Here is a 27,393-nt window from a genome sequence, read left to right on the forward strand (position 1 = left end):
TTTTATACAAAATGCAAATTCAAACATTCTTCATGGATTGAATCATTGATTAAATAAATACTGTGTTTTTTAAGTTTTTTGTATATTTTTAACAGTTCCATAGAACCTTTTCAAGAGGATAAAGGAACTAGAATATTTCATAGATTATAATCTGATATCAATTTTAATATGCATTTAGATATATAAATGTTCATGTATAATGATATAATTAACTTGATTAATTACCATCTGTTATTATTCATATCAATCAGAGAAATAATATTTTAATTTCTACTTTATGTGAAGCTTCCAAATTTAATGTAAATTTCTCGTGAGGTTAATGTGAGCCATCACCCCAATTTCTTGTTTCTTATGTTTAAGAACATGTTATTTAAATCTTTGTTTACTTTTATAACTCATTCTTCATACGTTTTGCATAAGATACTTTATGTTTACCATATCATCTACTTTTTGAAATGTTTTTCCTACAGTTATGCAGAAGGCATGGAGGGAAAGAAATCCTCCAGCTCGAATCAAAGCAGCCTATCAAGCTTTAGAATTAAACAATGAGTAAGTTTGAAATATATGGAAAATAAGTTTGTTTTGAAGGAAACCCAGGCAAGTGATTTTGTTTCCTTTTTTCTGTTCCTAAGACACTTGGAGTCATTAATAGTCCCCTTTCTCTTTTTGCATACTAGAGACAAAATTTGCAGTGTTCATTGACATTTGTATTTTGCTTCTGAAATTGTAAACTTACCTATGCTTTTGAATAGAAATTATGCTAGAAATACTTTTAAAAAGGGAGAATGCTGATCTGATTGGTGATAATACTTGATAATTAAAGAGTACTAAAATACTTAAGCCACCTGTTTTAATTTTGTTTTTCATTTAAGTCATTTATTTAAAGCATCCATTCAGTCCTGAGAACTGAAGTTGCTAGTAGGATTGGAGGCACGGGAAGGGAATTCAAAATAAGTAAAATGTGGCTTTAATTTAATTCTTTTTAATGTTAGCAGCTTTATTTTATTTATTTTGTTTTTGCGGTACGCGGGCCTCTCACCATTGTGGCCTCTCCCGTTGCGGAGCACAGGCTCCGGACGCGCAGGCTCAGCGGCCATGGCTCAGGGGCCTAGCCGCTCCGCAGCATGTGGGATCTTCCCGGACTGGGGCATGAACCCGTGTCCCCTGCATCGACAGGCGGACTCTCAACCACTGTGCCACCAGGGAAGCCCTACAGCAGCTTTATTTTTTTATAGCTCCTTTTATCAACTTTATATTTTGATAAAAAAAAATGTAGAATCATAAGTGAACTTAGGGGCTTCCCTGGTGGCACAGTGGTTAAGAATCCGCCTGCCAATGCAGGGAACAGAGGTTTGAGCCCTGGTCTGGGAAGATCCCACAAACCGCGGAGCAACTAAGCCCGTGCACCACAGCTACTGAGCCTGTGCTTTAGAGCTCACGAGCCACAACTACTGAAGCCTGCGTGCCACAACTACTAGAGCCTGTGCTCTGCAACAAGAGAAGCCACTGCAATGAGAAGCCCACGCACTGCACTGAAGAGTAGCCTCCGTTCGCCACAACTAGAGAAAGCCTGCGTGCAGCAACGAAGACTGAAGGCTGCCAAAAATAATAAATTAAATTAATAAATTAAAAAAAATAAAAAATAAAAATAAGTGAACTTAATATTTAAATGGGACAGATCAATAAGTATTAATCTAATATTAAATAAGTGCCAAGAGTAAAAATATGGCTCCAGCTGGGATTAATCAAGGAATGCCTCCTGAATAATGTGAACTTAGCATTGTCCCTGTACCCCTCCTTACTCCCCTACCACAGATATACTAATCCTTATTAAGAAGACTTACCCAAGGTGGAACAAAACTGGCAGTGTAGGGAACTCAACAAGCAGTGAATGAATTTTATTGAAACTCTGAAAACTAATCAAAGTTTATTGCAACCTGGAGAATGCTTAATCAGTTTAAAAAAATAGCTGAATTTCTGTAAGAGAGCTTTGTGCTGTTTTAACTTAACACTGACCCCATCCTCCATTCCCTAGGTCAGTGGCAGCCTTGAAGACAACAGTCTGCCTTCTGGGTATAATTCCTACTATCAAAGGAAGCAGAACGGACCTTTTTCTCAAAGAATTATGGTTGTTTATTTTGACCCGTCTGGTTACTCTCTGAAGAACTAGCTCAAAGGGCTTGCCTATATTTTGGTTAATTCGAAACTCTCCCAGCACTGACACAGCTACACTGTGGGGGCATTGTTGAAAATATTTAAAGGCAAATGTATTAGCCAGTGCTGCCAGGATCAAGGGATAACAACTAGTGCAAACAAGAGACAAACTAGAAAGCTTGGGAGGAAAGGCTGGGGAATGAGAAACTTTGAGAAATAAACGCTTTTAAACGCTTCCACATATTCCTGGGAGTCTCAGAGGCTCCACACATGCCCAAAGTTGGACACCTGCTCAGAAAGGATTTGAGAAGACCCTAAGCTCTCATGTGTGTCTGACTTTCAGGTTCTGCACAAACAGAAAGTGAAAGCTAAGGCAGAGTTGTAAACTGCCTGATTGAATGTTGAAGGTATGCCCCAATACACACACACAACCCATCTGCAAAGACTTGCTTTTTGTTTTGTTTTTGGTTTCAGGTGTTTAGGGCAATCTCTGTCAAATCACTGACTAACCATTAAGCTAAAGGAGCAGACACTTCACTGGTCACTCATGACAGAATACAAACTTTACAAAATCAGTTCAGAAAAGTCACAACTGTAAGCAGCAACAATAATCTCTGGAGAGGAGGGGATATCTGATTTCTGGAGTTGCTAGATTATAATATTTAAAATTTCCAGTTTTCAACAAAAAAATTATAAGACATGCAAAGAAGCAAAATGATGCCCTACACAGAGAAAAGAAGAAAATGAATAAAAACTGTCCTTGAGGAAGCCCAGACTTTGGACTTTATAGACAAAAACTTTAAATCAACTATTTAAAATATGCTCAAAGAGGTAAAGGAAACCACGTATAAAGAACTAAAGGAAACCATGAGAATTATGTCTCACCATTAGAGAATGTCAGTAAAGAGGTAGAAATAATAAAAAAGAACTAAATAGAAATTCTAGAGTTGAAAAGTATAACTGAAATTTAAAATTTCCTGTAGAGGTTCAGCAGCAGATATGAACAGGCAGAAGAAGGAATCAGCAAACTTGATTTAGGTAAAAAATAAAAGAATGAAAGAAAGTGAACAGAGCCTAAGAAACCTGTGGGACACTTTTAAACATACTTACCTGTGCGTAATGGAGTCCCAGAAAGAGAGGAGAGAGACCAAAAGGGGCAAAAAGACTATTTAAAGAAATAATGGCTGAAAAGATCCCAAATTTGATGAAAGATATGGATCTACACATCCAGGAAGCTCAATGTACCCCAAGTATGACATACACAAAAGACATCCACAATGAGACACATTATAATCAAGCTTTCGAAAGCCAAAGGTGAGGAGAGATGCCTGAAAGCAGCAAGAGAGAAGCAACTCATCACATATAAGTGATCCTGAAAAAGATTAAGAGCTGCTTTCATCAGAAGCCATGTAAGGCAGTGGGATAACACAAAGTTCAAAAAAACAAAACAAAACTGTCAGCTTAGGATTCTATGCTCAGCAACCCTGTCCTTCAAAATAAATGGAGAAATTAAGACATTCCCAGATAAACAAAAACAGAGTTCAGTGCTAGTAGACTTGGCCTACAAGAAATGCTGCAAGGCGTCCTTCAGGCTGAAATAAAAGGATACTAGACAGTCTTGACTCCACACAAAACAATAAAGAATGCCAGTAAAAGTAACTACATAAGCAAATTAAAAAGTCAATATTAATTTTGGGGGGGTTTGCAGTTCTTTTTATCTATATGATTTAAAAGACAGCTATGTAAAACAGTCACTATAAATCTATGTTGATGGACATACAGTTTGTAAAGTTGCAATTTGTGACCATAACAACATAAGCCATAGAGGGAAGAGCTATATAGGGGCAAAGTTTTGTATGCTATTGAAACTAAATTAGTATTAATTCATACTAGATTTTTATAAGTTAAGATGTTAAATGTAATTGTTAACTGTTAACCACTAAGAAATAACAAAAAAATGTGGTAAGTAATAAGGGAATCAGAATGGTATACTAGAAGGTACGTATCTAACACAAAAGAAGGCAATAATGCAGGAATTGAGAACAAAAAAAAGGACATATAGAAAACAAATAGGAAAATGGCAGAAACAATTCCTTCCTTATCACTAAGTACTTAAACAGGTAAATAGATTAAACTCTTCAATTAAAAGGCATTGATTAGCAGAATAAATAGGAAAAAAAAGTAGTCCAACTATATGCTGTCTACAAGAGATTCTTTAGACACAAAGAAGTACAAAGTGAAAGTGTGTAAAAAAGTATTCCAATAGTAATCAAAGAGAGCTGGAGTGGCTAAACTGGTATCAGACAAAATAGACTTTAAGACAAAAATTTTTTACAAGACAAAGAATGACATTATATAATGATAAAAGCTGTTCAATTCATCAAGAAGATATAACAATTATAAACTTATATATGTCTAATAACAAAACTTATGAAGCAAAAACTGACAGACTTGAAGGGAGAAATAAAGAATTCGACAATAATAGTTGGAGACATCAACATCTTATTTTCAATACTGGATAGAATAACTAGGCAAAAGATACAAAAGGAAATAGAAGACTTGAACAACACTATAAATCAACTGGACCTAACACATCTATGTAACACTCTACCCAACAACATCTCAAGTGTACATGGAACATTCTTCAGGATACATCATAGTTAGGATATAAACAATTGTCAATAAACTTAAAATGATTGAAATCATATAAACTATTCACCCTCACTACAGTGGAATGAAATTAGAAGTCAATAACAGAAGGAAATCTTGAATTTCACAATATTGGAATATGTGGAAATTAAACAACCAACTCTTTTTTTTTTTTTTTTTTTTTTTGCAGTACACGGGCCTCTCATTGTTGTGGCCTCTCCCATTGCAGAGCACAGGCTCTGGATGCGCAGGCTCAGTGGCCATGGCTCACGGGCCCAGCCACTCCGCTGCATGTGGGATCTTCCTGGACAGGGGCACGAACCTGTGTCCCCTGCATCAGCAGGTGGACTCTCAACCACTGCGCCACCAGGGAAGCCCAAACAACCAACTCTTAAACAACCAATGAGCCAAAGAAGAAATCACAAGATAAATTAGAAAAATACTTTGGAATGAGTGAAAATGAAGACATAACATACCAAAAAATTATGAAATACAGCAAAAGCTGTGAGTGATCAGAGGAAAATTTATATCTGTAAATACCTTCATTGATAAAGAAGAAAGATCTCAAATCAAAAACTTAACTTTATACCTTAAGGAACTAGAAATGAAGAGCCAACTAAACTCCAAGCAGAAGGGAAGGAGTAATAAAGATTAGAGTGATATAAACAAAACAGAATAGAAAAACAATAGACAGAATCAATGAAACTAAAGGTTGGGTATTTTTAAAAAGATCAACAAACTTGACAGACTTTAAGCTAGACTGACCAATTAAAAAAGAGAAACTCAGCTTACTTAAAATCAAGAATGAAACTGGGGACATTACTACTGACCTTAAAGAAATTAAAAATAGTATAATAGAATACTATGAACAATTGTATGCCAAATTGGCTAACTTGGATGAAATGGCCAAATTCCCAGAAATGCACAAACTACCAAAACTGACTCAAGAAGAAATAGAAAATCTGAATAGACCTATAACAAATGAAGAGATTAAATCAGTAATTTAAAAAATTCCAAACAAAGAAAGCTCAGGACTAGGTTGCTTCACCACTGAATTCTACCAAACTCTTAAAGAAGAATTAACTCCAGTCCTTCTCAAACTCTTCAAAGAAAAAGAAGAGGAAGTAATTCTTCCTAACTTATTCTGTGAGGCCAGTATTACTCTCATACCAAAACCAAAGAAAGACATCATAAGAAACAAAACTACAGACTAATATTCACTATGAATATAGATGCAGAAATTCTCAATGAAATACTAGCACACCAAATACAGCAGCAGATTAAAAGGATTATACACTATGACCAAGTGGGATTATCCCAGGAAGGCAAGGGTGGTTTAACATGTGAAAATCAGTCAATGTAAGACATCACATTAATAGAACAAAGGACAAGACCCACAATCATCTCTGTTGATGCTGAAAAAATATTTGACAAAATCCAACACCATTTTATTATAAAAACAAATAAGGAATGTAAGGAAACTTCCTCAAACTGATAAAGAACATCTATGAAAAACCTACAGCTAACTATGTACTTAAGAGTGAAAGTCTGAAAGCTTGCTAAGATCAAGAATAAGGCAAGAAAGTCTGCTCTTGCCACTTCTATTTACTTTATTTTAATTATTTAATTATTTATTTATTTTTGGCTGCATTGGGTCTTTGTCGCTGTGTGCGGGCTTTCTCTAGTTATGGTGAGCAGGGGCAACTCTTCGTTACGGTGCATGGGCTTCTCATTGTGGTGGCTTCTCTTGGCTCTAGGCATGTGGGCTTCAGTAGTTGTGGCTTGTGGGTTCTAGAGCACAGGCTCAGTAGTTGTGGTGCACGGGCTTAGTTGCTCTGCAGCATGTGGGATCTTCCCAGACCAGGGCTTGAACCCGTGTCCCCTGCATTGGCAGGTGGATTCTTAACCACTGCACTACCAGGGAATCCCACCACCTCTATTTAACATTGTACTGGAGGTGCTAGCCAATGCACTTAGGCAAGAAGAGGGGGAAAATGGCTTTCATATAGGAGAGGAAGAAGTAAAACTCTCTCTCTTCACAGATGACATGATCTTATATATAGAAAACCTTAAAGAATCCACCAAAAAACTATTGGAGCTAATAAAAGAGTTCAGCAAAGTTGCAGGAGACAAGATCAACCTAAAATCAGTTGTTTTCTTATACAGTAGCAATGAACAATCTGAAAAGGAAATAAAGAAAACAGTTCCATTTACAATAGCGTCAAAAATGTTAAAACACTTAAGAATAAATTTAACCAAGGAGGTACAAGACTTGTACGCTGAAAACTACAAAGTATTATCAAAAGAAGTTAAAGAAGACCTAAATAAATGGAAAGACATCTTGTGTTCATGGATTGGAAGACTTATTGTTAAGATATCAGTACTTCTCAAGTTGATCTACAAATTCTGTGCAGTCTCCATCAAAATTTCAGTTGCCCGTTTTGCAGAAATGGACAAACTGATCCTAAAATATGGAATTACAGGAGACCTCCAGTAGCCAAAACAATCTTGAAAAAGAACAAAGTAGGAGGACTCACTTCCTGATTTCAAAACTTACTATGAACCTACAGTAATTAAATAATAAGAATAGCCATCTAGATTAATGGAATTAAATTTAGAGTCCAGAAAAAAACCCATACATCTGTGGTCAATTGATTTTTCACAAGGGTGCCAAGACCATTCAGTGGGGGAAACAATAGTCTTTTCAACAAATGGTAACAGATAGATAACCACATATAAAAGTATGAAGTTAGACCCTTAACACACATCATACACAATTAATTAAAAATTAAAGACCTAAATTTAAGAGCTAAAACTATAAAACTCTTAGAAGAAAACATAGGAGCAAATTTTCATGACTGTCAATTTGGCAGTGGTTTCTTAGATATGACACCAAAAGCACAAGCAAAAAAGGAAAATTAGATAAATTAGACTTCATCAAAATTAAAAGCTTGGGCTTCCCTGGTGGCACAGTGGTTGAGGGTCCACCTGGCGATGCAGGGGACATGGGTTCGTGCCCTGGTCTGGGAGGATCCCACATGCCGCAGAGCGGCTGGGCCCGTGAGCCATGGCCACTGAGCCTGCGCGTCCGGAGCCTGTGCTCTGCAACGGGACAGGCCACAAAAGTGAGAGGCCTGCGAACCGCAAAAAAAAAAAAAAAAAAAAAAAAATCCTTTTGTGCATCAAAGGATACTGTCAAGAAAGTGAAAACGCAACCCACAGGATGAGAAAATATTTGCAAGTCATATTTGATAAGGGTCTAGTTATCCAGAATATATAAAGAACTCTTACAACTCAATGACAGAAAGACAACCAATTAAAAATTGGCAAAGGACTTGAAATGTCTGTTTCTTCAAGGAAGACATACAAATGACTGAAAAGTACATGAAAAGATGCTGTGTCATTCATCATAAGGGAAATGAAAATGAAAAACACAATGAGATACCCCTTCACAAGAGGCATTTAACAGCAATGACAGAAGAAAACAAAAACAAAAAATAGAAAGTGTTTATGAACAACCAAAATTTATTACCAAGTTTAAGCTCGTACTGCTCGCCACATGACAGGCCAATAATCAAGAGATGAGTTGTTGGGCAAGGGTTAATGACTTTATTTGGAAAGCCAGCAAACTGAGAAGATGGTGGGCTCACATGCCCCAAAGAACCATCTTGCCTGAGTTGGAATTCAGTTTTCTTTCTTTTTTTTTTTTTTTGCGGTACACGGGCCTCTCACTGTTGTGGCCTCTCCCATTGCGGAGCACAGGCTCCGGACATGCAGGCTCAGCAGCCATGGCTCACGGGCCCAGCCACTCCGCGGCATGTGGGATCTTCCCGGACCGGGGCATGAACCCATGTCCCCTGCATCGGCAGGCGGACTCTCAACCACTGCGCCACCAGGGAAGCCCTCAGTCTTCTTTTATATTAAAAGGGGAGGGAGTAAAGTCAAACATTTTCTGGTTCCCATCAGCCTCCAGAGGGGATGTGTTAATTTCTTCCTCCCTGCAGTCATTCACAGGTGGGCCTGGTCAAGATGCTTCTTGTGAGGTAAACAGAAGTATTTTAGCTTAATGCTCATTACCTGAGAGACAGGGTTCTGAGAGATGGGTCATTATATATAATTTAAGCTTATAGGCAACATCCCTATAGTGATTAATTTGTAATAGAATACAAATGTTCTTCCCTATTACAGAAAGTATAGGGAAAGATACGGAAATGTGATGTAAAGGGACATACCCCAAAGAAAATACTTGTTTTACCATTTTACTTAAAATTGCCTTGCTTGCTTTCTTTATAGCTGTGCTACTGCATATGTTCTACTGGCTGAGGAAGAAGCAACAACTATTGTAGATGCTGAAAGGTTATTTAAACAGGCACTCAAGGCAGGAGAAACAATTTACAGGCGGTCACAACAGTGCCAGCACCAAAGTCCTCAGCATGAAGCTCAACTGAGTAAGTGAATTTGAACTAATTTTCCCCTGTCTTTTAGTTCCTACAACTGCCTGTTTTATGTGTAAAACACAAAACAACAAAAATTTTAAAAAACTTAATACTTAAAAGTTAGCTACTTTTCATAAGAGATAACAAATCTATTCAAGTCAGACAGAAATGTATATTAGCTAGAGAATGCTTGTAGAAGGGAACAGATCTGTTCTGGTTATTGAGAGATGTGCTGCTCTGAAACTTAACAGTAATTTATTTCATGTGAGAATTGGGCTGGTCATTGGAGAAACACAACTCAAAACTATTCAAGATTCAAGAGAACCTTCTAGTGATGATAAGCAGCTATTACCTTTATCTTCACCCTTACCCAAGCAATAGTAGAGGTATATCATTTGGTTTGCTCTTCAGACAGTATATATCTCCATATAGTGCCAGGGAGTGGCCTTTCAGCACAAAACCAGCCTTACACTTGATATTGACTATTTCTTTGGTTGTTTTTTCTCTATGATGTGTTTGAGACCATATGGGCCATAGCAACTGAGGTCCTTTCTTTCCACTCTCGGGCATACTCTCCCAGTTGTAATCGAGACACTTTTACCAAAGATGTTAGAATCTGTAATGCTGCTGCTTCCTGCTATTTTGTGTGGCCAGAGGACTTTAGTTTCATGATTTTGGCAGATAGTGGTCAATAAATTGAAATATGTTTATATAATGCATTATCTCCTGGAGTTAAGTTCTAAATCTTTTGTTTGTGTAAATTAAAATTAGGATCATGTTTTTCTCTAAACTAAATATTGATTTATATAGTATGTTTCATTAATGCGTGTTGTTATAGCACACAACTGTGGGAATATGTAATTTTGCAGTCTGGAACTAATGAAACTACATCTGTAAAAAGGTCATGCCATTTGTCCTTGTATAATCTCAGATATAGTTATGAGATAGTTCCAGAAATATTTGTTAGCCCTTTCTAGAAGTAGTTTTGTAGTTTGTTAGTTACTTGCTGTTGACCAAAAATTTATGCTGGCATGGAAATTTTGTTTTGAATATCTTTTGTTTGTCAGCTAAGATAATAGAGAATGTTAAAATAGTAGATTGTTTATGCAGAAACTTAATAATGTTATTTCTTCCTATTAATGTATGTCTTTTATTTTAATAGTAAAATCTACTTGCCAAGTATACACAAATTACTTTATATATACTGTACTCAGATTACTTAATGTTAGAGGCAAAAGTAATCCTATATATATATTTTTTAAGCTTTTAATATAAAAAACTTCAAACATCTATAAAAATAGAGCAGTATAATGAACCTTCATTCATTGTTCATCACCCAAATTCAACTATTATTAATATTCTTCCATTCTGACACAATTTAATTTTAATTGAACCTCCCAAGGTAAGCATATAAAATTAACTGGTAATATGTTAATGAAGTAGCAGGTCATAATATAAAAGTGATAGCTTTGTGTCATTTGTTGTTTTTCTAAATAGGGAGAGATACCAATGTACTAGTGTATATTAAAAGAAGACTGGCAATGTGTGCAAGAAAATTAGGAAGAATAAGAGAAGCAGTAAAAATAATGAGAGATGTAAGTAAATTTGATGACTCAACCTTTATCTTTATTCCTTCAAAAACAAAATATGTTTTAAGTTGCCAGTTAAGTTAATGCAGAATCACTATGTGTTTTCCTTTTTTTTTTTTTTAACACTGATTGATTGATTGATTGGCCGTGCTGCCCAGCTTGCGGGATCTTAGTTCCCTGACCAGGGATCGAACCCCGGGCCCCAGCAGAAAAAGTGCCGAATCCTAACCACTGGACCGCCAGGAAATTCCCCAGAATCACTGGTTTTTTTAATTGATAGTTTTATAACAAGATATTTATTTAATATACATAGATTTCTTAGAGGTTGAGTCTCCACAGTTTTAAGAGACAAAAGAATTTCTACCTCAGTGAATTTGATTCAGCTCTATTGAGTTCCTTTTGTAAAATTTTAATCTTTTTTCTTTTTAATATACAGTTGATGAAAGAATTTCCCCCTCTTACCATGTTGAACATCCATGAAAATCTCCTAGAATCACTTTTAGAATTACAGGCCTATGCAGATGTCCAAGCAGTTCTAGCAAAATATGATGGTGAGTGATAATTCTCTTAGTTGATAGCATGATTAAAGTATTTTTTTTCTATTAAGTAATCATAAATGTGATCCTACTCTGGTATTTCTGTGATTTCCTCTTTGCATTCTTACCAGTCAGTATCTAGTATCTGTGGATACAAGTTGCTATTAACTATCTTCTTTATCAGTACTTTTGGTAGCAAAAGTCTGCAAGGAGGAACTTTCCTTCTCTCAAGATGTATTCATTTGTTTATTGAGCGCCTAATGTGAGTGGGGCACTTGGAATACAGTGGTGAATAAGAAGACATGGACTTAGCCCTCGTAGAGTTTACCATTTAGTGGAACATACAGACAAATGAATAGTAGTTATATTGAGGCATGGCGTGTTAGGTGAGGTAATGGAAAAGTATGGGGTGCTATGCACTTCATTTGTTTTGGAGTGGCAGGGAAGGCTAACAGAAGTTGCTTAGAGTATATATAAGAGTAACTCAGAATAACATTTTACAATGCTTTTTAGTTACAAAGTGTAATTTGTTATCTCATCTGATCCTTATAACAATCTTGTGAGGTGGTAGGACAAGTACAATATTTTTACTGTTTCCGGTTAGTAAATAAGAAAACTGGAGCAGAGGAAGGTTAAGTGATTGGGTAAGGTCTTCTAGCCAGTAAGTGGCAAGCTTGAACTTAAATTTAGGTATTCCATTTGTTTGTTTACTAGTCTCCCAACAGTAAGTAAGAAGTCAATATATGTTGGCTATTTTTATTATTATACGATAACAGTGCCAGTTTACCACAAATGGAGTTGGGATAATTTTTGAGAAGCATAGCCTTTCTCCTCATTCTGAGTGAGGCATCAGCTTTTAATCCCAAGTTGAAAACATCCTAATAGCATAATATTTCTGGTCATATCTTTCACTGTATTAGAACACATATAAGTCACTTATTCACACTCTCCTGTTGTAAGCTCCTACCCATTAGCTTGGGAATCTCCATGACTTGGAAAGTTTGAAATTTGTTACACTTGGAAAGAGAAGTTTATTTCTTTTAAACATCTGGAATTGTTAGGAAGTGCTTTAGAGTAGTATAGGCTCATGGAGAAATTTGTGAGAAATTCCTTCCATATGTTACTTATCAGATACATGGCCTGCTTATGATACTTATGATGAACAAGCTTAGGGACTGAATATGAAAAATAAGATAGGACCTATTCATTAAAAATAAAATAAAACTAGTAACTTGGATATGCATCTGTGTTTTCAGTTATTTATGAGTCCCCAGTTTTTACCCTTCTAGAATCCTGAAAAAGTTAAAAGCATGTTTACTTCTTTAGTTCTCCATTTGCTGGTATAACTCTGGAATCTGGAAAGAGAGCTCTGTAGTCTTACTCTGCCAATAACATTATTTTGGTCATTCTTTAAGAAAGAACTTATACAATTAATTTCATTACAGTTCTCAATTTCTTTTTATTTTATAAAAAATCATCATTTAAGAAAATGTAGAAAATGCAAAAACATCGGAAGAAGAAAAAAATGAAAACCACCCATGATTATGTCACCTGGATTTAACTACTATTAATTTTTTAAACATTTATTTATTTATTTATTTAGGCTGCGCCAGGTCTTAGTCGCGGCATGTGGGATCTTCGTTGTGTCACGCAGGATCTTTCGTTGTGGCATGTGGGCTTCTTAGTTGCAGCATGTGCACTCTTAGTTGCGGCAAGCATGTGGGATCTAGTTCCCCAACCAGGGATTGAACCCAGGCCCTCTGCATTGGGAGTGCGGAGTCTTACCCACTGGGCCACCAGGGAAGTCCCGTTAATTTTTTTTTTTAATCTTAGTTCTTCTCTGTGAAAAGGTGGAGTTTTTACATAGTTCTGTCTATACAATGGCTTTTTCCTTGGATAGTATTATTATAAGCAGCTTCTTATAAGCATTTGTTGAGTACTTTTTACCATTGTATGAGGGCTTTCACAGACATGGTTTAATTTAATCTCTGCTAGAAAAGTACCATTTCTCTATTTTGGGAAAACTGAGGTTAAAGAAGTTGCTGCTAGTTCAAGGATGCATAGCTGGTAAATAGTAGAATCAAGATTCAAACTCAGGTTTTCCAATTATATGTCCATGTGCTTTTACTACTATATTACATCTGTTGAATTTGAACTATGAATTATTCTTATTAGAAATTGTCTTAAGATATTTTTGTGATTCTTACCTAAATTAAAAATTATTATTATAGATATAAGCCTTCCAAAGTCAGCAGCCATCTGTTATACAGCAGCACTATTGAAGACAAGGACTGTTTCAGATAAGTAAGTAGTTATGAAAACTATAATAGTTTAGAAAGACTGCTAAACTCAATATTGTTTTTCATCCACTGACTTTAAACAATGCTTTTTTTTCACCCCTACTTCCTGCTGGATAACCCTTGATCTTATGGGGCTTAGAAGCTTCTTACTATGTGTAGTGGAAAGAGCAAGGTTTTTAGAGCTAAGTAAACTTGGATTCAAATTCAAAGTCTACAGCATACCAGCTGTGGAACTTTGGTCAAGTTAATCAGTTTGAGTTTCTTCGTTATCTGTAAAATGAGAATAATAATACTGTAGGATGGTTGTGTGAGGATTATATGTGTTAAATGCCCAAAGCAGTGCTAGATAGAAAGTACATCCAGTACATAGTAGCTATGATGGTAATGGTAAGGTATGTGGTAGGGAAATAGGTTTCATGTTACCTGTTTTGAGATTATAATTCTGAGTTATTCTGATTTCCTTGTATTTTTGGCTGTCCTTAATGAATTTCTCTTTATTCCACAGGTAAGTTATTCAGAAACCAACCAAATGGCAACTGCTTTCTTTCACCTTAGATTACTGTGGCTTGATATGAATTAGAATGGACTGTTCCCAGTCTGTGAACAGTGAAAATTTGATAAGAATGTACTTCTATTTCATGAGATTCTCTAGATGTCCTTGTGTAGCATTTCTTATTTTATTACTTTGCCCAAAGTGTGCCTTTAATGGACTTCTGAAGGCTTTCTTCACCTTAACTTGAAGATTTCCATTTCTTATGCTACCTTCCTTTATATGTTGAACCAAAGGCTTTACTTTTATGTTTAGTAGCTATTTGGCTTTGACTTTGGCCATCACCAGAAACCTCTTTATTTAGGGGGCTAGATTAAGATCTCAATTAATTAATTGATTAAAATACTTACTTATTTAAATATTTATTTCTTCATTTTGTGGTTTTCTTATAGATTTTCTCCAGAAACAGCCTCCAGAAGAGGGTTAAGCACAGCAGAAATTAATGCTGTGGAAGCAATTCATAGAGCTGTGGAATTTAATCCTCATGTTCCAAAAGTAAGAAACTTTATGATAGAAATACTACTTTTATTAAGTTAATCAAATTGATAACAGTGTATAGACCAAAGTTTGGGTCTCCCTAATTTGAGGCAGAATTGTTTTAGTCTGCTATATTTTGATGCTTAGTGTTTGCCCTAAGGGGGATGTTAAAAAGAATTTAGAAAGGTGGATAGGAGCAGTATTTCAGTACAGGCTTTATAATTGCTGTCAAAATAAAATTTGATGTACAATATGTTCACTTAGCTGTTCCTTTTACTATAGTTATAGAGAAGAAATAAAATGGCTTGGTCCTAATAAAAGATCATTCATATTTCAGATCATTAAATCAAATTTCCTGTTACTATAAAAGCTTTTTACATCTAGACAGATGCTTTTGAATGAGGGCTGGGTAGACAAAGACTGAAGACAAATAGATTAAAATAATCAGTGTTAGGAAACAGATGTGAAAGTTCCCAGAAAAACTGCTGAGTTGATGTTTATTTAGTCCCAGATGAACTGTACTCATCTCATTTGTCTTAATGTTGTACACCTTGCAGACATACAGATCATTGGTTAATCTTTGTGTGTGTTATAACCCGAGATGAAATTTTGGGTTTTAAAAACAATGCCCAAGTTAGGGAGTATAGAGTATTCAAGAATATGCCTTTATTTAAAAGAGTAATTGTAACTGTTGATTCCAATATAATATGTTAGTGGAATTTGGAAACTAGTAAACATTAAAGGATTAACCTCTAAAAAATAATCTCGAAGAAATGCAAGTTGTAAGTCTGTTAGAGTAAGTAAAGACAGAGTCAAGAATATTACTGAAATCTAAGGATGAGAGTCAACAAATATTTATGCCATTCTCTCATTAAGTAAAACTGGTCCCATAAATTTCAATAAAAATTTTAGTGTGAATTGTAATACATATACAGCAAAGTGTAAAAAACAGAAATGTGTATCTTAATGATTTATTATAAAGCAAATGAGTGGTGGAAACTACCACTGAGGTCAAGAAACAACATTGTCAGCCCCCAGAAACCCACCTGCCCTTTCCCAATTACAACTTCTTCCCTCCTGCCTAAACGTAACCACCATTCTGACATTAATTATGTTTATTAATTATGTTTTTCCTTCTTTTCTTATATTTTTAGTCTATACTTTTCCTTTATTGCTGGCTTTATAAAACAAGTTAAGGAATTGTCCCTCTTTTATCATTCTCTGGAATAATTTGTGTAAAAATTAGAATTATTTCTGCCTTCAGTGATTGGAAGAATTTGCTGATAAAGCTGTCTGATTTTGGATTTTTGTTTGTGAGAAGAATTTTCATTACAAATTTCGTATCTTTAATAGTTTAATTACAAATTCAATTTCTTTAACCATTCCATAACTATTCACATTTCTTGTTTCTTCTTGTGTTAGTTTTTGGTAAGTTGTATTTTTCTAGGAATTTATTACATCAAAATTTTCAAATTTATTGGCATAAAGATTTCATAAAATCCTTTTATTAGCTTGTTAATATGTGCAGAATCAGTTGTAACATCCATTTTTTAATTCATAACACTGGCTACCTTTCTTTTTGCCCCTCTATTGGATTCCTCAGGGATTTATCAATTTTATTAGTCTTTGTGAAGAACTAACCTCTGGCTTTGTTGATCTCTACTGTTTGTTTTCTGGTTCATTCATTTCTGCTCTTTACGGCCTTCTTTTAACTTTCTTTGGCCCCATTTTATTTTTTTTTTATTTCTTGTATCTTCTTTTTTTTTAATTAATTATTTTTGGCTGCGTTGGGTCTTCATTGCTGCGTGCGGGTTTTCTCTAGTTGTGGCAAGTGGGGGCTACTCTTTGTTGCGGTGTGCGGGCTTCTCATTGCAGTGGCTTCTCTTGTTGCAGAGCACAGGCTCTAGGTGTGCGGGCTTCAGTAGTTGTGGCACGTGGACTCAGGAGTTGTGGCTCGCAGGCTCTAGAGCACAGGCTCAGTAGTTGTGGCACATGGGCTTAGTTGCTCCGTGGCATGTGGGATCTTCCCGGACCAGGGCAAGAACCTGTGTCCCCTGCTTTGGCAGGCGGATTCTTAACCACTGAACCACCACGGAAGTCCCTCTTGTATCTTCTTATAAGGTATTTAACTCATTAATTTTTAGTCTTTCTTCTTCTAACATATCCATTTAAGTCTATAAACCTCTCTCTAAGTACAGTTTTAACTGCATACTATAGCATTATTTTTTTTATAATTTAGTTCAAAAATATTTTCTAATTTCCACTATGACTTCCTCTTTGATTTAGAGGTATATTTATTCCATTTAGACGTGTATTTCTTAATTTTAAAACATATGAAAATTATCTTTTTATCAATGATTTCTGACGTAATTGCATCATGGCCAGAGAACATACTCTGTGTGATTTCACCCCTTTGAAACATTTTTTAATTCTTGAATATCTATTTATTTTTCACATCTCTCATATTATTTATAGGTTTGAATTCTCTGCCAAAAGTTTAAATAGAATCTATTATCTCTTTGAAAATAAAGTAGTTATCTTAAAGTCTTTCTCTGATAATCCCAATATCTAGAATGTCCCTGTTTCTGTTTTTAATATCTGTTTTTTTCTGCTGCATCATGTTCATATTGTCTTTTCTCTTATGCCTGATTTTCTTTCACTATGTGCCAGATATTTTATTTGAAAAATTGTAGAAATAGCTTAAAATCTCAGGTAATATTATATTCCTTCATAGAGGATTTTCCTTGCCCTTAGATGCCTGGAAGAAGCATTGGTAGGACAGGATCACCTTAATTCAGTTTCAGGGATTGAAATGTTCTGGTCTACCCAGATGACTTGAAACTGGACTGCAGTCCATGAAAGTTTCAGTTTATTTCTGGTTCACCCTTATTCCTAAGATGCAGCCTTTCAGAGTCCCAGTCCAATCCTGAGGGTTTTGCCAGGCTCTCACTCTTGACAGGACTTGGACTTCAACTTTTGTTCCTGTAGCCTTATGAAACTGGCAAAAATACTGAACAGCCTCCTAGCTATCTTTTCCAGAATTGTCAAATGTCCCTATAGTGAAAGAAGCCCCAGGTGTGGCTTACTTCTCTGCTTTCTGCCGTCTTTGGACTGTGGCCTGGTAATTCTCTACCCTTTGTTAATTCTCTGATGTATTTGATTCAATTTTAAAAATTGACAGCTTTTCTAGCTGTCTGGGAGGGTTCATCTGAGTTACCCAGTCTTCCATTACCGGAAGCAGAGGTCTAAAAGTACTTGTATATGAAATGCTCTGCTCTCTCTTGCTGCAGAGTGGTCAAGAGAACGGATTCAGCAAGTAAACTGCCTACATTTGAATTCTGGCTCCACTACTTCCTAGCTGTATTACCTTGGACAAGTTACTTAACTTCTCTAGACTTGAGTTTCCTCATGTGTAAACTGGGGATAATATTCCCTACCTCTTAGAGTTGTTATTAAGATTAAATGAGTGCATATCTTTAAAGTGCTTAGAAGAGTACCTAACATGTAGTAAGCTTTACAGAAGTGGTTGTTATTGTTATTACCCAGGATGGGGTGGAAATCTGTTCCTTGTGTGAGAAGATAAGCAGCAGTTATTAATCAGAACTATTCAAATTAAATACACCATTGATATCTAAAAATTTTATTTAATTCCCACTCAAAATAACAAAATAGGGATTGTCTGTTCCTGGGGTTGTTCTTTTCTGCTTTAAAAACCCTCTTACGTAAAGTGTATTCTCAGCAGTAACAATTCTTTTTTTTTAAAACATCTTTATTGGAGTATAATTGCTTTACAATGGTGTGTTAGTTTCTGCTTTATAACAAAGTGAATCAGCTATACATACACATATATCCCCATATCCCCTCCCTCTTGCATCTCCCTCCCACCCTCCCTATCCCATCCCTTTAGGTGTTTGCAAAGCATGGAGCTGATCTCCCTGTGCTATGCAGCTGCTTCCCACTAGCTATCTGTTTTACATTTGGTAGTGTATATATGTCCATGCCACTCTCACTTCGTCGCAGCTTACCCTTCTCCCTCCCTGTGTCCTCAAGTCCATTCTCTACGTCTGCATTTTTATTCCTGTTCTGCCCCTAGGTTCTTCAGAACCATTTTATTTTTTTAGATTCCATATATATGTGTTAGCATACAGTATTTGTTTTTCTCTTGCTGACTTACTTCACTCTATGACAGACTCTAGGCCCATCCACCTCACTACAAATAACTCAATTTCGTTCTTTTTATGGCTGAGTAATAGTCCATTGTATATATGTGCCACATCTTCTTTACCCATTCATCTGTCGATGGACACTTAGATTGCTTCCATGTCCTGGCTATTGTAAATAGAGCTGCAATGAACATTGTAGTACATGACTTTTTTTGAATTATGGTTTTCTCAAGGTATATGCCCAGTAGTGGGATTGCTGGGTCATATGGTAGTTCTGTTTTTAGTCTTTTAAGGAATCTCCATACTGTTCTCCATAGTGGCTGTATCAATTTACATTCCCACCAGCAGTGCAAGAGGGTTCCCTTTTCTCCACACCCTCTCCAGCATTTATTGTTCGTAGATTTCTTGATGATGGCCATTCTGACTGGTGTGAGATGATACTTCATTGTAGTTTTGATTTGCATTTCTCTAATGATTAGTGATGTTGAGCATCCTTTAATGTGTTTGTTGGCAATCTGTATGTCTTCTTTGGAGAAATGTCTTTGGTCCATTTTTGGATAGGGTTATTTGGTTTTTTTTGATATTGAGCTGCATGAGCTGCTTGTATATTTTGGAGATTAGTCCTTTGTCAGTTTCAGCAGTAACAATTCTGATGGTGTGCATTGTGCATTGGCTTTCAAAACTACTGCCAGAGCCACATGGGTGAGGAGAGGGTAGCGGAAATCCCAGGCATTGCCCAAATTATAAAATTAAATTGTTGGATATGTAATATATATTAACCTTCATATTGAATCTGTCTAAATAATCTGTGATGCTTTTAGTGATACTTGTTTTGAGTTTAAAAACCTACACACACATATAGTGAAATACTCTAAAATACTTCTGAGAGAAATTAAAGAAGACCTAAATAAATGGAGATATATACCATGTTTGTGGATTAGAAGACTAATTATTGTTAAGATCACAGTTCTCCCCAAATTGATCTGTAGATTAAATGCAGTTCCTATTAAAATCTTAGTAGACTTGTTTGTAAAAACTGACAAGCTCGGGCTTCCCTGGTGGCACAGTGGTTGAGAGTCCGCCTGCCGATGCAGGGGACACGAGTTCGTGCCCCGGTCGGAGAAGATCCCACATGCCGCGGAGCGGCTGGGCCCGTGAGCCATGGCCGCTGAGCCTGCGCGTCCGGAGCCTGTGCTCCACAACAGGAGAGGCCACGACAATGAGAGGCCCGTGTACCACAAAAAACAAAACAAAACAAAAAACTGACAAGCTCATTCTAAAATTTATATGGAAATGCAAAGGATCTAGAATAGCCAAAAACGTTTTGAGAAAGAACAGTAAGGTTAGAGGGACTTATACTACCCAATTTCAAGACATTTTTAAAGCTACAGTAATTAAGATAGTATAATATTGGCATGAAGGTTGAAATGTAGATCAGTGAAAGACAATAGAGAATCCTGAAATAAACTCACATAATTTTGGTCAGTTGATTTTCAACAAGAGTTCCAATGCAATTCAATGGGGAAAGGATAATCTTTTCAACAAATGATTCTGGGAAAATCAGGCATCTATATGAAAAACAAACAACCTAGACCCTCTCCTCATGCCAAATAAATAATTAACTCAAAATGGATCAAAGATCTAAATGTAAGAGGTAAAATTATAAAACTTCTAGAAGGAAACAGAACTTGGGTTAGGCAAAGATTTCTTCAAAAGCATGATCAATAAAAGAAAAAAAACTGATAGATTGGACTTCTTAAAATGTTTGCTCTTCAGAAGTTATCATTAACAAAATGGAAAGGTAAGCCAAATGACTGCAGGTCATTTTATCTTAAAGTTTGGTATCCAGAACTTATAAAGAACTTTTATAACTCAGTAATAATAGGACAAACAACTCAATTAAAACATGGACAAAGGATTTGAATAGTCACTTCATCAAAGAAGTTTATAGGGGGCTTCTCTGGTGGCGCAGTGGTTGGGAGTCCGCCTGCCAATGCAGGGGACACGGGTTCGTGCCCCGGTCCGGGAAGATCCCACATGCCGCAGAGCGGCTAGGCCCATGAGCCATGGCTGCTGAGCCTGCGCGTCCGGAGCCTGTGCTCCTCAATGGGAGAGGCCACAGCAGTGAGAGGCCCGCATAACTGCAAAAAAAAAAAAAAAAAAAAAAAAAAAAAAAGAAGAAGTTTATGAATTAGCTATCAAAGAAGGCACATGAAAAGATACTCAGCATCATTAGTCACTGGGAAAACACAAATTAGAACCACAGTGTGATACTACTTTATATCCACTAGAATGGCTATACTCACATAGACTGACAATATCAGGTGTTGGCAAGAATGTAGAGAAAATGCGTATATTGCTGCCAGGCATTTAAAATAGTATAGCTACTTTGGAAAACAGTTGTGTAGTTAAACATATACTTACCATATGATCCATCAATTCCATTCCTAGGTATTTACCCAAGAGCAATGAAAACGTATGTCTATACAAAGACTTGTATGAAGTGTTCATAGCAATATTATTCACAATAGCAAAAAATTTGAAACAGTCCAAAGATGGGTGAATGAATAAATAAATTGTGATATATCCACATAATGGAACACTTCTTAGCACTAAAAAGGAACAAAGTATAAGTACATGCAACAACATAAATGAACCTCAAATACTTTATGCCAAGTGCAAGAAACCAGACACAAAAGACAACATATTGGGGACTTCCTTGGTGGCGCAGTGGTTAAGAATCCACCTGCCAGTGCAGGGGATATGGGTTTGAGCCCTGGTCCGTGAAGATCCCACACGCCGCGGAGCAACTAAACCCGTGTACCACAACTACTGAGCCTACGCTCTAGAGCCTGTGAGCCACAACTATTGAAGTCCATGTTCCTAGAGCCCATGCTCTGCAACAAAGAGAAGCCACTGCAATGTGAAGCCTGCGCACTGCAACAAAGAGTAGCCCCAGCTTGCCGCTAGAGAAAGCCCACGTGCAGCAACGAAGACCCAACACAGCCAAAAAATAAATTAAAAAAAAGAAAGGCAATATATTGGGGACTGCCCTAGTGGCGCAGTGGTTAAGACTCTGCGCTCCCAATGCAGGGGGCCTGGGTTCAATCCCTGGCCAGGGAACTAGATCCCATACGCATGCCGCAACTAAGAGTTTGCGTGCCACAACTAAAGAGCCGGCAAACCGCAACTAAGGAGCCCACCTGACGCAACTAAAGGAGCCCACCTGCCACAACTAAGACCTGGCACAACCAAATAACTAAATAAATATTTAAAAAAATAAATTATCATCAATACTTACAGTTGAGCCAAGGAGTGTATTATATTTCCTTAAAAAAAAAGACAGCATATTGTATGATTCCATTTATATGAAATTTATGAAATAGGTAAAACTATAGACACAAAAGGCAGATCAGTGGTTCCCTGGGGCTGTGGGTAGGAGTGGAGATGGACTTCAAACAGGCATGAGGGAACTTTTTATGGTGATGGTTGCACAACTGTATAAATTTAGTAAAAATCATTGAACTGTATACTTAAAATGGTAAATTTTGTGATATATAAAGTATATACATCATTAAAACTGTAAAATATGTTATTTAAATATAAATATACATTTAATAAGTATGTAATATGTATATACTGCAATATTTGAAAATCATTTTTAGCCCCAGTAAAGCCTTGCCTGAAAAAAAATCATTTTTATTTATAGGTAGAAATTTGTATATTTTCCCCTTACCTAAATATCAAAACCAGTTGACAATTCAACTCTATCAAAATATCCAACTGAGTAGAATGGCTCTGTAACCTTACATTATTGTTTGTGGATAGACAGTTTAAGCTGGGTGTTACCAAACAGGATAAAAATTAAGGTTTTAGGGGGAAATGTTATGCTCCAACAATTTGGATAATATCCCACTTAAATAACATTAGTGTTATATGAATTGGGAGAGCACTGGAATTTGTGGCTGTTTTTGCTAGGGTTTTACAAGTGATGAAGTATGTACAGATATTCTCTCTCCCTCTCTCTTCTGTTATAGTCTCTATTTGTGATTCTCTCAGCTGGAGCCCGCAAACATAAAGGGCTTTAGGGGTTTTCTTCCTCAGACTTCAACAATCTGTCGTGATAACTTACTTAACCTAATGAACAGTGACATTTAAATATATATACATATATTTTTAAATCTTTTATTCTTACAAATTTATTATGCAAATTTTCAAATGTTGTATGAATCTTACCAGTAAAATGACAAATTGTAAAGCTGTTTTAGAAGGAACTATTTTGGCTACTTTCCACATAACTACAACAGAAATGGCTGTAGGTCTAGAGCTGTGCAATTTGTTAAAGCTGGAAGCTATTAGAAGTGAAGTAGAAAAAGATCACATAAATCTCTTCAGGCTATGAATTTGCTTTAGATGTTTCATCAGTATTGATTGCTTTTACAGATTTTTTTAATCTACAGAATGAATTCAGTATACAGTAACTGTGATAGTAATAGTAAAAAATTAGAACAGCATGTTTTCATGATTTTTGACTTTTTTTTCATTACCTAGGTATGGCTTTGGTTCAATAAACATTTTGTTTTAGTCACCAAACAAGAAAAAGATTATGTATCTTTCAGCTACTATAGAAATTGTTGGTTTTTAAAATTTTATGGTAGAAAATATTTCATATCTTTTAAATATTCCATAGCATCCTGTTTCATTCATTCTTGTGTCTCACATTTTTTTATTATCCAACCATCAAGAAGTTTTATAGAAAGTATTTTTTAATTGAAATAATTCACATACAATATAATTCACCCTTTTAAAGTATACAATTCAATGGTTTTTAGTAAATTCACAAGGTTGTGTAACCATCACCACTCTCTGATTCTAGAACATTTTTATTACCCCCAAAAGAAACCCTGTAGCTATTAGCAGTCACTCCCCATTCCTCCCTCCCCGAATCCATGACAACACAGATCTACTTTCTGTCTCTGTAGATTTAGAATTATATAATATGTGGCCTTTTCACTTAGCATAAGTAGCAGGTATCAATACTTCCTTTCTTTTTATGGCTGAGTAGTAATCCATTGTATGGATATACCACATTTTGTTTATCCATTCATCAGTTGATGGGCATTTGGGTTGGTTCCACTTTTTGGCTATTATGAATAATGCTGGTATGAATATTCATGTGCAAGCTTTTGTGTGGACACATGGTTTCACTTCTCTTGGGTATATGCCTAGGAGTGGAATTGATGGGTCATATGGTAATTCTCTATGCTTAACTTTTTGAGAGACTGCCAAACTTTTTCAAAGTTGGCTGTGCTATTTTACATTCCCAATGTAAAAAATGTAAAAAATTCCCAAAAATTTACAGCAATTTTTGAGGGTTACAATTTCTGTACATCTGTGCCAACAGTTGTTGTTGGTTATTGTCTGTGTTTTGACTATAGTTGTCCTAGTAGGTGTGAAGTGGCATCTCGTGATTTTGATTTGCATTTCCTAATGACTAATGATGTTGAACATCTTTTAATGTGGTTATTGGCCATTTGTATATCTTCTTTTTTTAATTTTTAAAAATAATTTTTATTGAGTATAGTTGATTTACAATGTTGTGTTAGTTTCAGGTGCATAGTAAAGTGAATCAGTTATACATATATCCACTTTTTTTTAGATTCTTTTCTCATATAGGCCATTACAGAGTATTGAGTAGAGTTCGCTGTGCTATACAGTAGGTACTTATTAGGTATTTATTTTATATATAGTAGTGTATGTATCTCAATCACAATCTCCCAATTTGTCCCTCCCCCCCGTTCCCCCCTGGAAACCATAAGTTTGTTTTCTACATCTGTGACTCTATTTCTGTTTTGTAAATAAGTTCATTTGTACCAATTTTTTTTGAGATTCCACATATAAGTGATATTATATGATATTTGTCTTTCTCTGTCTTACTTACTTCACTCAGTATGACAATCTCTGGGTCAATCCATGTTGCTGCAAATGGCATTATTTCATTCCTTTCTATGATTGAATAATATTCCATTGTGTATATATACCACATCTTCTTTATCCATTCATCTGTCAGTGGACATTTAGGTTGCTTCCATGTCTTGGCTATTGTAAATAGTGCTGCAGTGAACGTTGGGGTGCATGGATCTTTTCTAATTATGGTTTTCTCCGGATATATGCCCAGGAGTGGGATTGTATATCCTTTTTGGATAAATATCCATGTCCTTTGCACATTTTTAAATTCATCCTTTTATTATAAAAAGTATTCTTTAACATTATTATTATAGTTAGCCATTGACATTCTTGATTAATATGGTCCAAAACCATTGTAAATCTCCATGGGTTGAGAAATACCAGTATAACATATAATTTTACTCCTGAAATGAGAACATGAGGATGTGTTGTGAACCTTGCTGAGATATGGTTGCTGAAGATTCAACTCGGGTTATTCATTTGGTAAGTTACTCACATGTGTGCACAAGCCTCAGAGCACAAATGATTGAAATTTGTTCCTTAGCAAAATTATGGCTTTATAAATCATGGATGTTTAGAGATAGCCCAGATGATTTAAATCGTAAATATTAAATCCAAAAATATCAGTGATTTACTATAGATGTAATTGTTCTTAGTATGACACTTTACACATCAGTTAGAATAGTATTATCTAACTTTAATTTAGGATCTAGCAATAGCTTGCTGCAATATTTCATTGAAGGTTTTTTTTATTAGCATACTACCACCAAATTCTTCTAAATTTTATTATTTTTAGATTTAAATTTGAGATACTTGCCTTAAAAACAAAATCACAGAATAGAAAGTCCAGAAATATATCTATATGTATTTTGTCATTTGGTTTTTGACAAAAGCACCAATGCAGTTCAGTGGGGAAAGGAAACTCTTTTCAACAAATGGTGCTGGAACATCTAAATGTCTGAATGGGGGGAAAAATCATGAAATATTCTCATAGCATACATAAACATTAATTTGAGATGGATCATTTACCTAAATGTAAGAGCTAAAACTATACATCTAGAAGAAAACATCTAAGAATACCTTTGAAATTTTGGGGTAGACAGAGATTTCCTAGGACACAATAGGCACTTAACTGTAAGAGAAAAAATTCTAAATTGGCCTTTTCAAAAATTTAAAATTCTTCTCACTGATGACAGTGTTAAGAAAAATGAAAAGGCAGGGAATTCCCCAGCTGTCCAGTGGTTAGGACTCCGTGCTTTCACTGCCGTGGGCACAGGTTCGATCCCTGGTTGGGGAACTAAGATCCCGCAAGCTGTGCGGTGTGGCAAAAATAAATAAATAAATAAAATAAAATCATCATCATTCTAAAAAAAATGAAAAGGCAAACCACAAATAGGAAAAAAAATATTTCCAGTTTGTTTGTTTGGCAAAGGACTCAAATCCAGAATATATAAGTATAAAATGACAACTTTAATGTAAAACATGGTCAAAAGCCTTGAACAGATACTTCAGAAAAGAAGATATTGGAATGTCCAATAAACACATAGAGAGGTGCTCACCATCATTGGTTATCAGGGAAATGCATTATAAAATTACAAGGTATCATGCCTATCAGAATGGCTGTAATTAAAAATACTGATAAAATATTGGTAAGAATGTGGAACATTTAGAACTCTAATACATTGCTGCTAAGAGTATATAAAATGATACAACCACTTTGTCAATTTCTTATAAAATTAAACATATACCTCGCCCTATGACCCAGTTCTACTCCAAGGTATACACCCAAGAGAAAAAAATTTATTTAGCAATAAAAAGAAAAGGACTACTGATACAGCAAAACATGGATGAATCTTAAAAATATAGCGTCGTCCAAAAGAATATATACTGAATGATTCCATTTATGTGATATTCAAGAAAAGGCAAAAGTGATCTATTGTGGTAGAAATTAGAACGGTGGTTGCCTCAGGTGGTCAGGATAGAGGTATTAACTGGAAAGGAGAACTTTCTGGGGTGATGGTGTTGCTTGTCTACTTTCTTTCTTTTCTCTTCTTTTCTTTTTAAATTTATTTTTGGCTGTGTCAGGTCTTAGTTGTGGCACTCAGGATCTTTCATTGGAGCACTTGGGCTTCTCTCTAGTTGTGGTGCACAGGTTCCAGAGCGTGTGGGCTCTGTAGTTGTGGCACTCAGGCTCAGTATTTGAAGCTTGCGGGCTTAGTTGCCCTGTGGCATGTGGGATCTTAGTTCCCTGACCAGGGATCAAACCCGCATCCCCTGCACTGGAAGGAGGATTCTTAACCGCTGGACCACCAGGGAAGTCCCTTGTTAAAACTCATTGAACTGAATACTTAAGACCCGTGCATTTTACTGTTTTTAAATTATACCTCAATAAAGAAAAAAGAATCTGACTCAACATGGACAACACTGTCAAGGTATCATGCCTCCTGATTAAATGAGACGATATATGTGAAGTTCTCAACACAATGTCTGAGTGTCAGGCAACAGCATTTATTATTATGGCCATCACTGCTTTATTATACTATGTTACCATTTTCTCTTCCTGTTTAGGCTG

The 27,393-nt window shown here is 35.8% G+C and overlaps 1 protein-coding gene across 5 annotated transcripts in view; it reads left to right on the forward strand.

The window, feature by feature from the left end:
* Nucleotides 1–27,393, forward strand: part of ST7L (suppression of tumorigenicity 7 like) — a gene marked incomplete at its 5' end in the record, with an annotated part of 67,500 nt that overhangs the window by 21,603 nt on the left and 18,504 nt on the right. For 4 of the 5 annotated variants that reach the window (XM_081225939.1, XM_081225938.1, XM_081225936.1 and 1 more), the window contains 6 exons: nucleotides 471–549; nucleotides 9,097–9,251; nucleotides 10,737–10,834; nucleotides 11,265–11,379; nucleotides 13,596–13,668; nucleotides 14,607–14,709. In XM_081225939.1, coding sequence (XP_081082065.1) covers nucleotides 471–549; nucleotides 9,097–9,251; nucleotides 10,737–10,834; nucleotides 11,265–11,379; nucleotides 13,596–13,668; nucleotides 14,607–14,709 — 623 coding nt within the window. The remainder of the gene's footprint in view (nucleotides 1–470; nucleotides 550–9,096; nucleotides 9,252–10,736; nucleotides 10,835–11,264; nucleotides 11,380–13,595; nucleotides 13,669–14,606; nucleotides 14,710–27,393) is intronic. The other variant, XM_081225940.1, reaches the window with a different exon arrangement.

This window comes from Mesoplodon bidens, assembly GCF_964165515.1.
Source record: "Mesoplodon bidens genome assembly, chromosome: 2".
NCBI classification, from domain to species: domain Eukaryota; kingdom Metazoa; phylum Chordata; class Mammalia; order Artiodactyla; family Ziphiidae; genus Mesoplodon; species Mesoplodon bidens.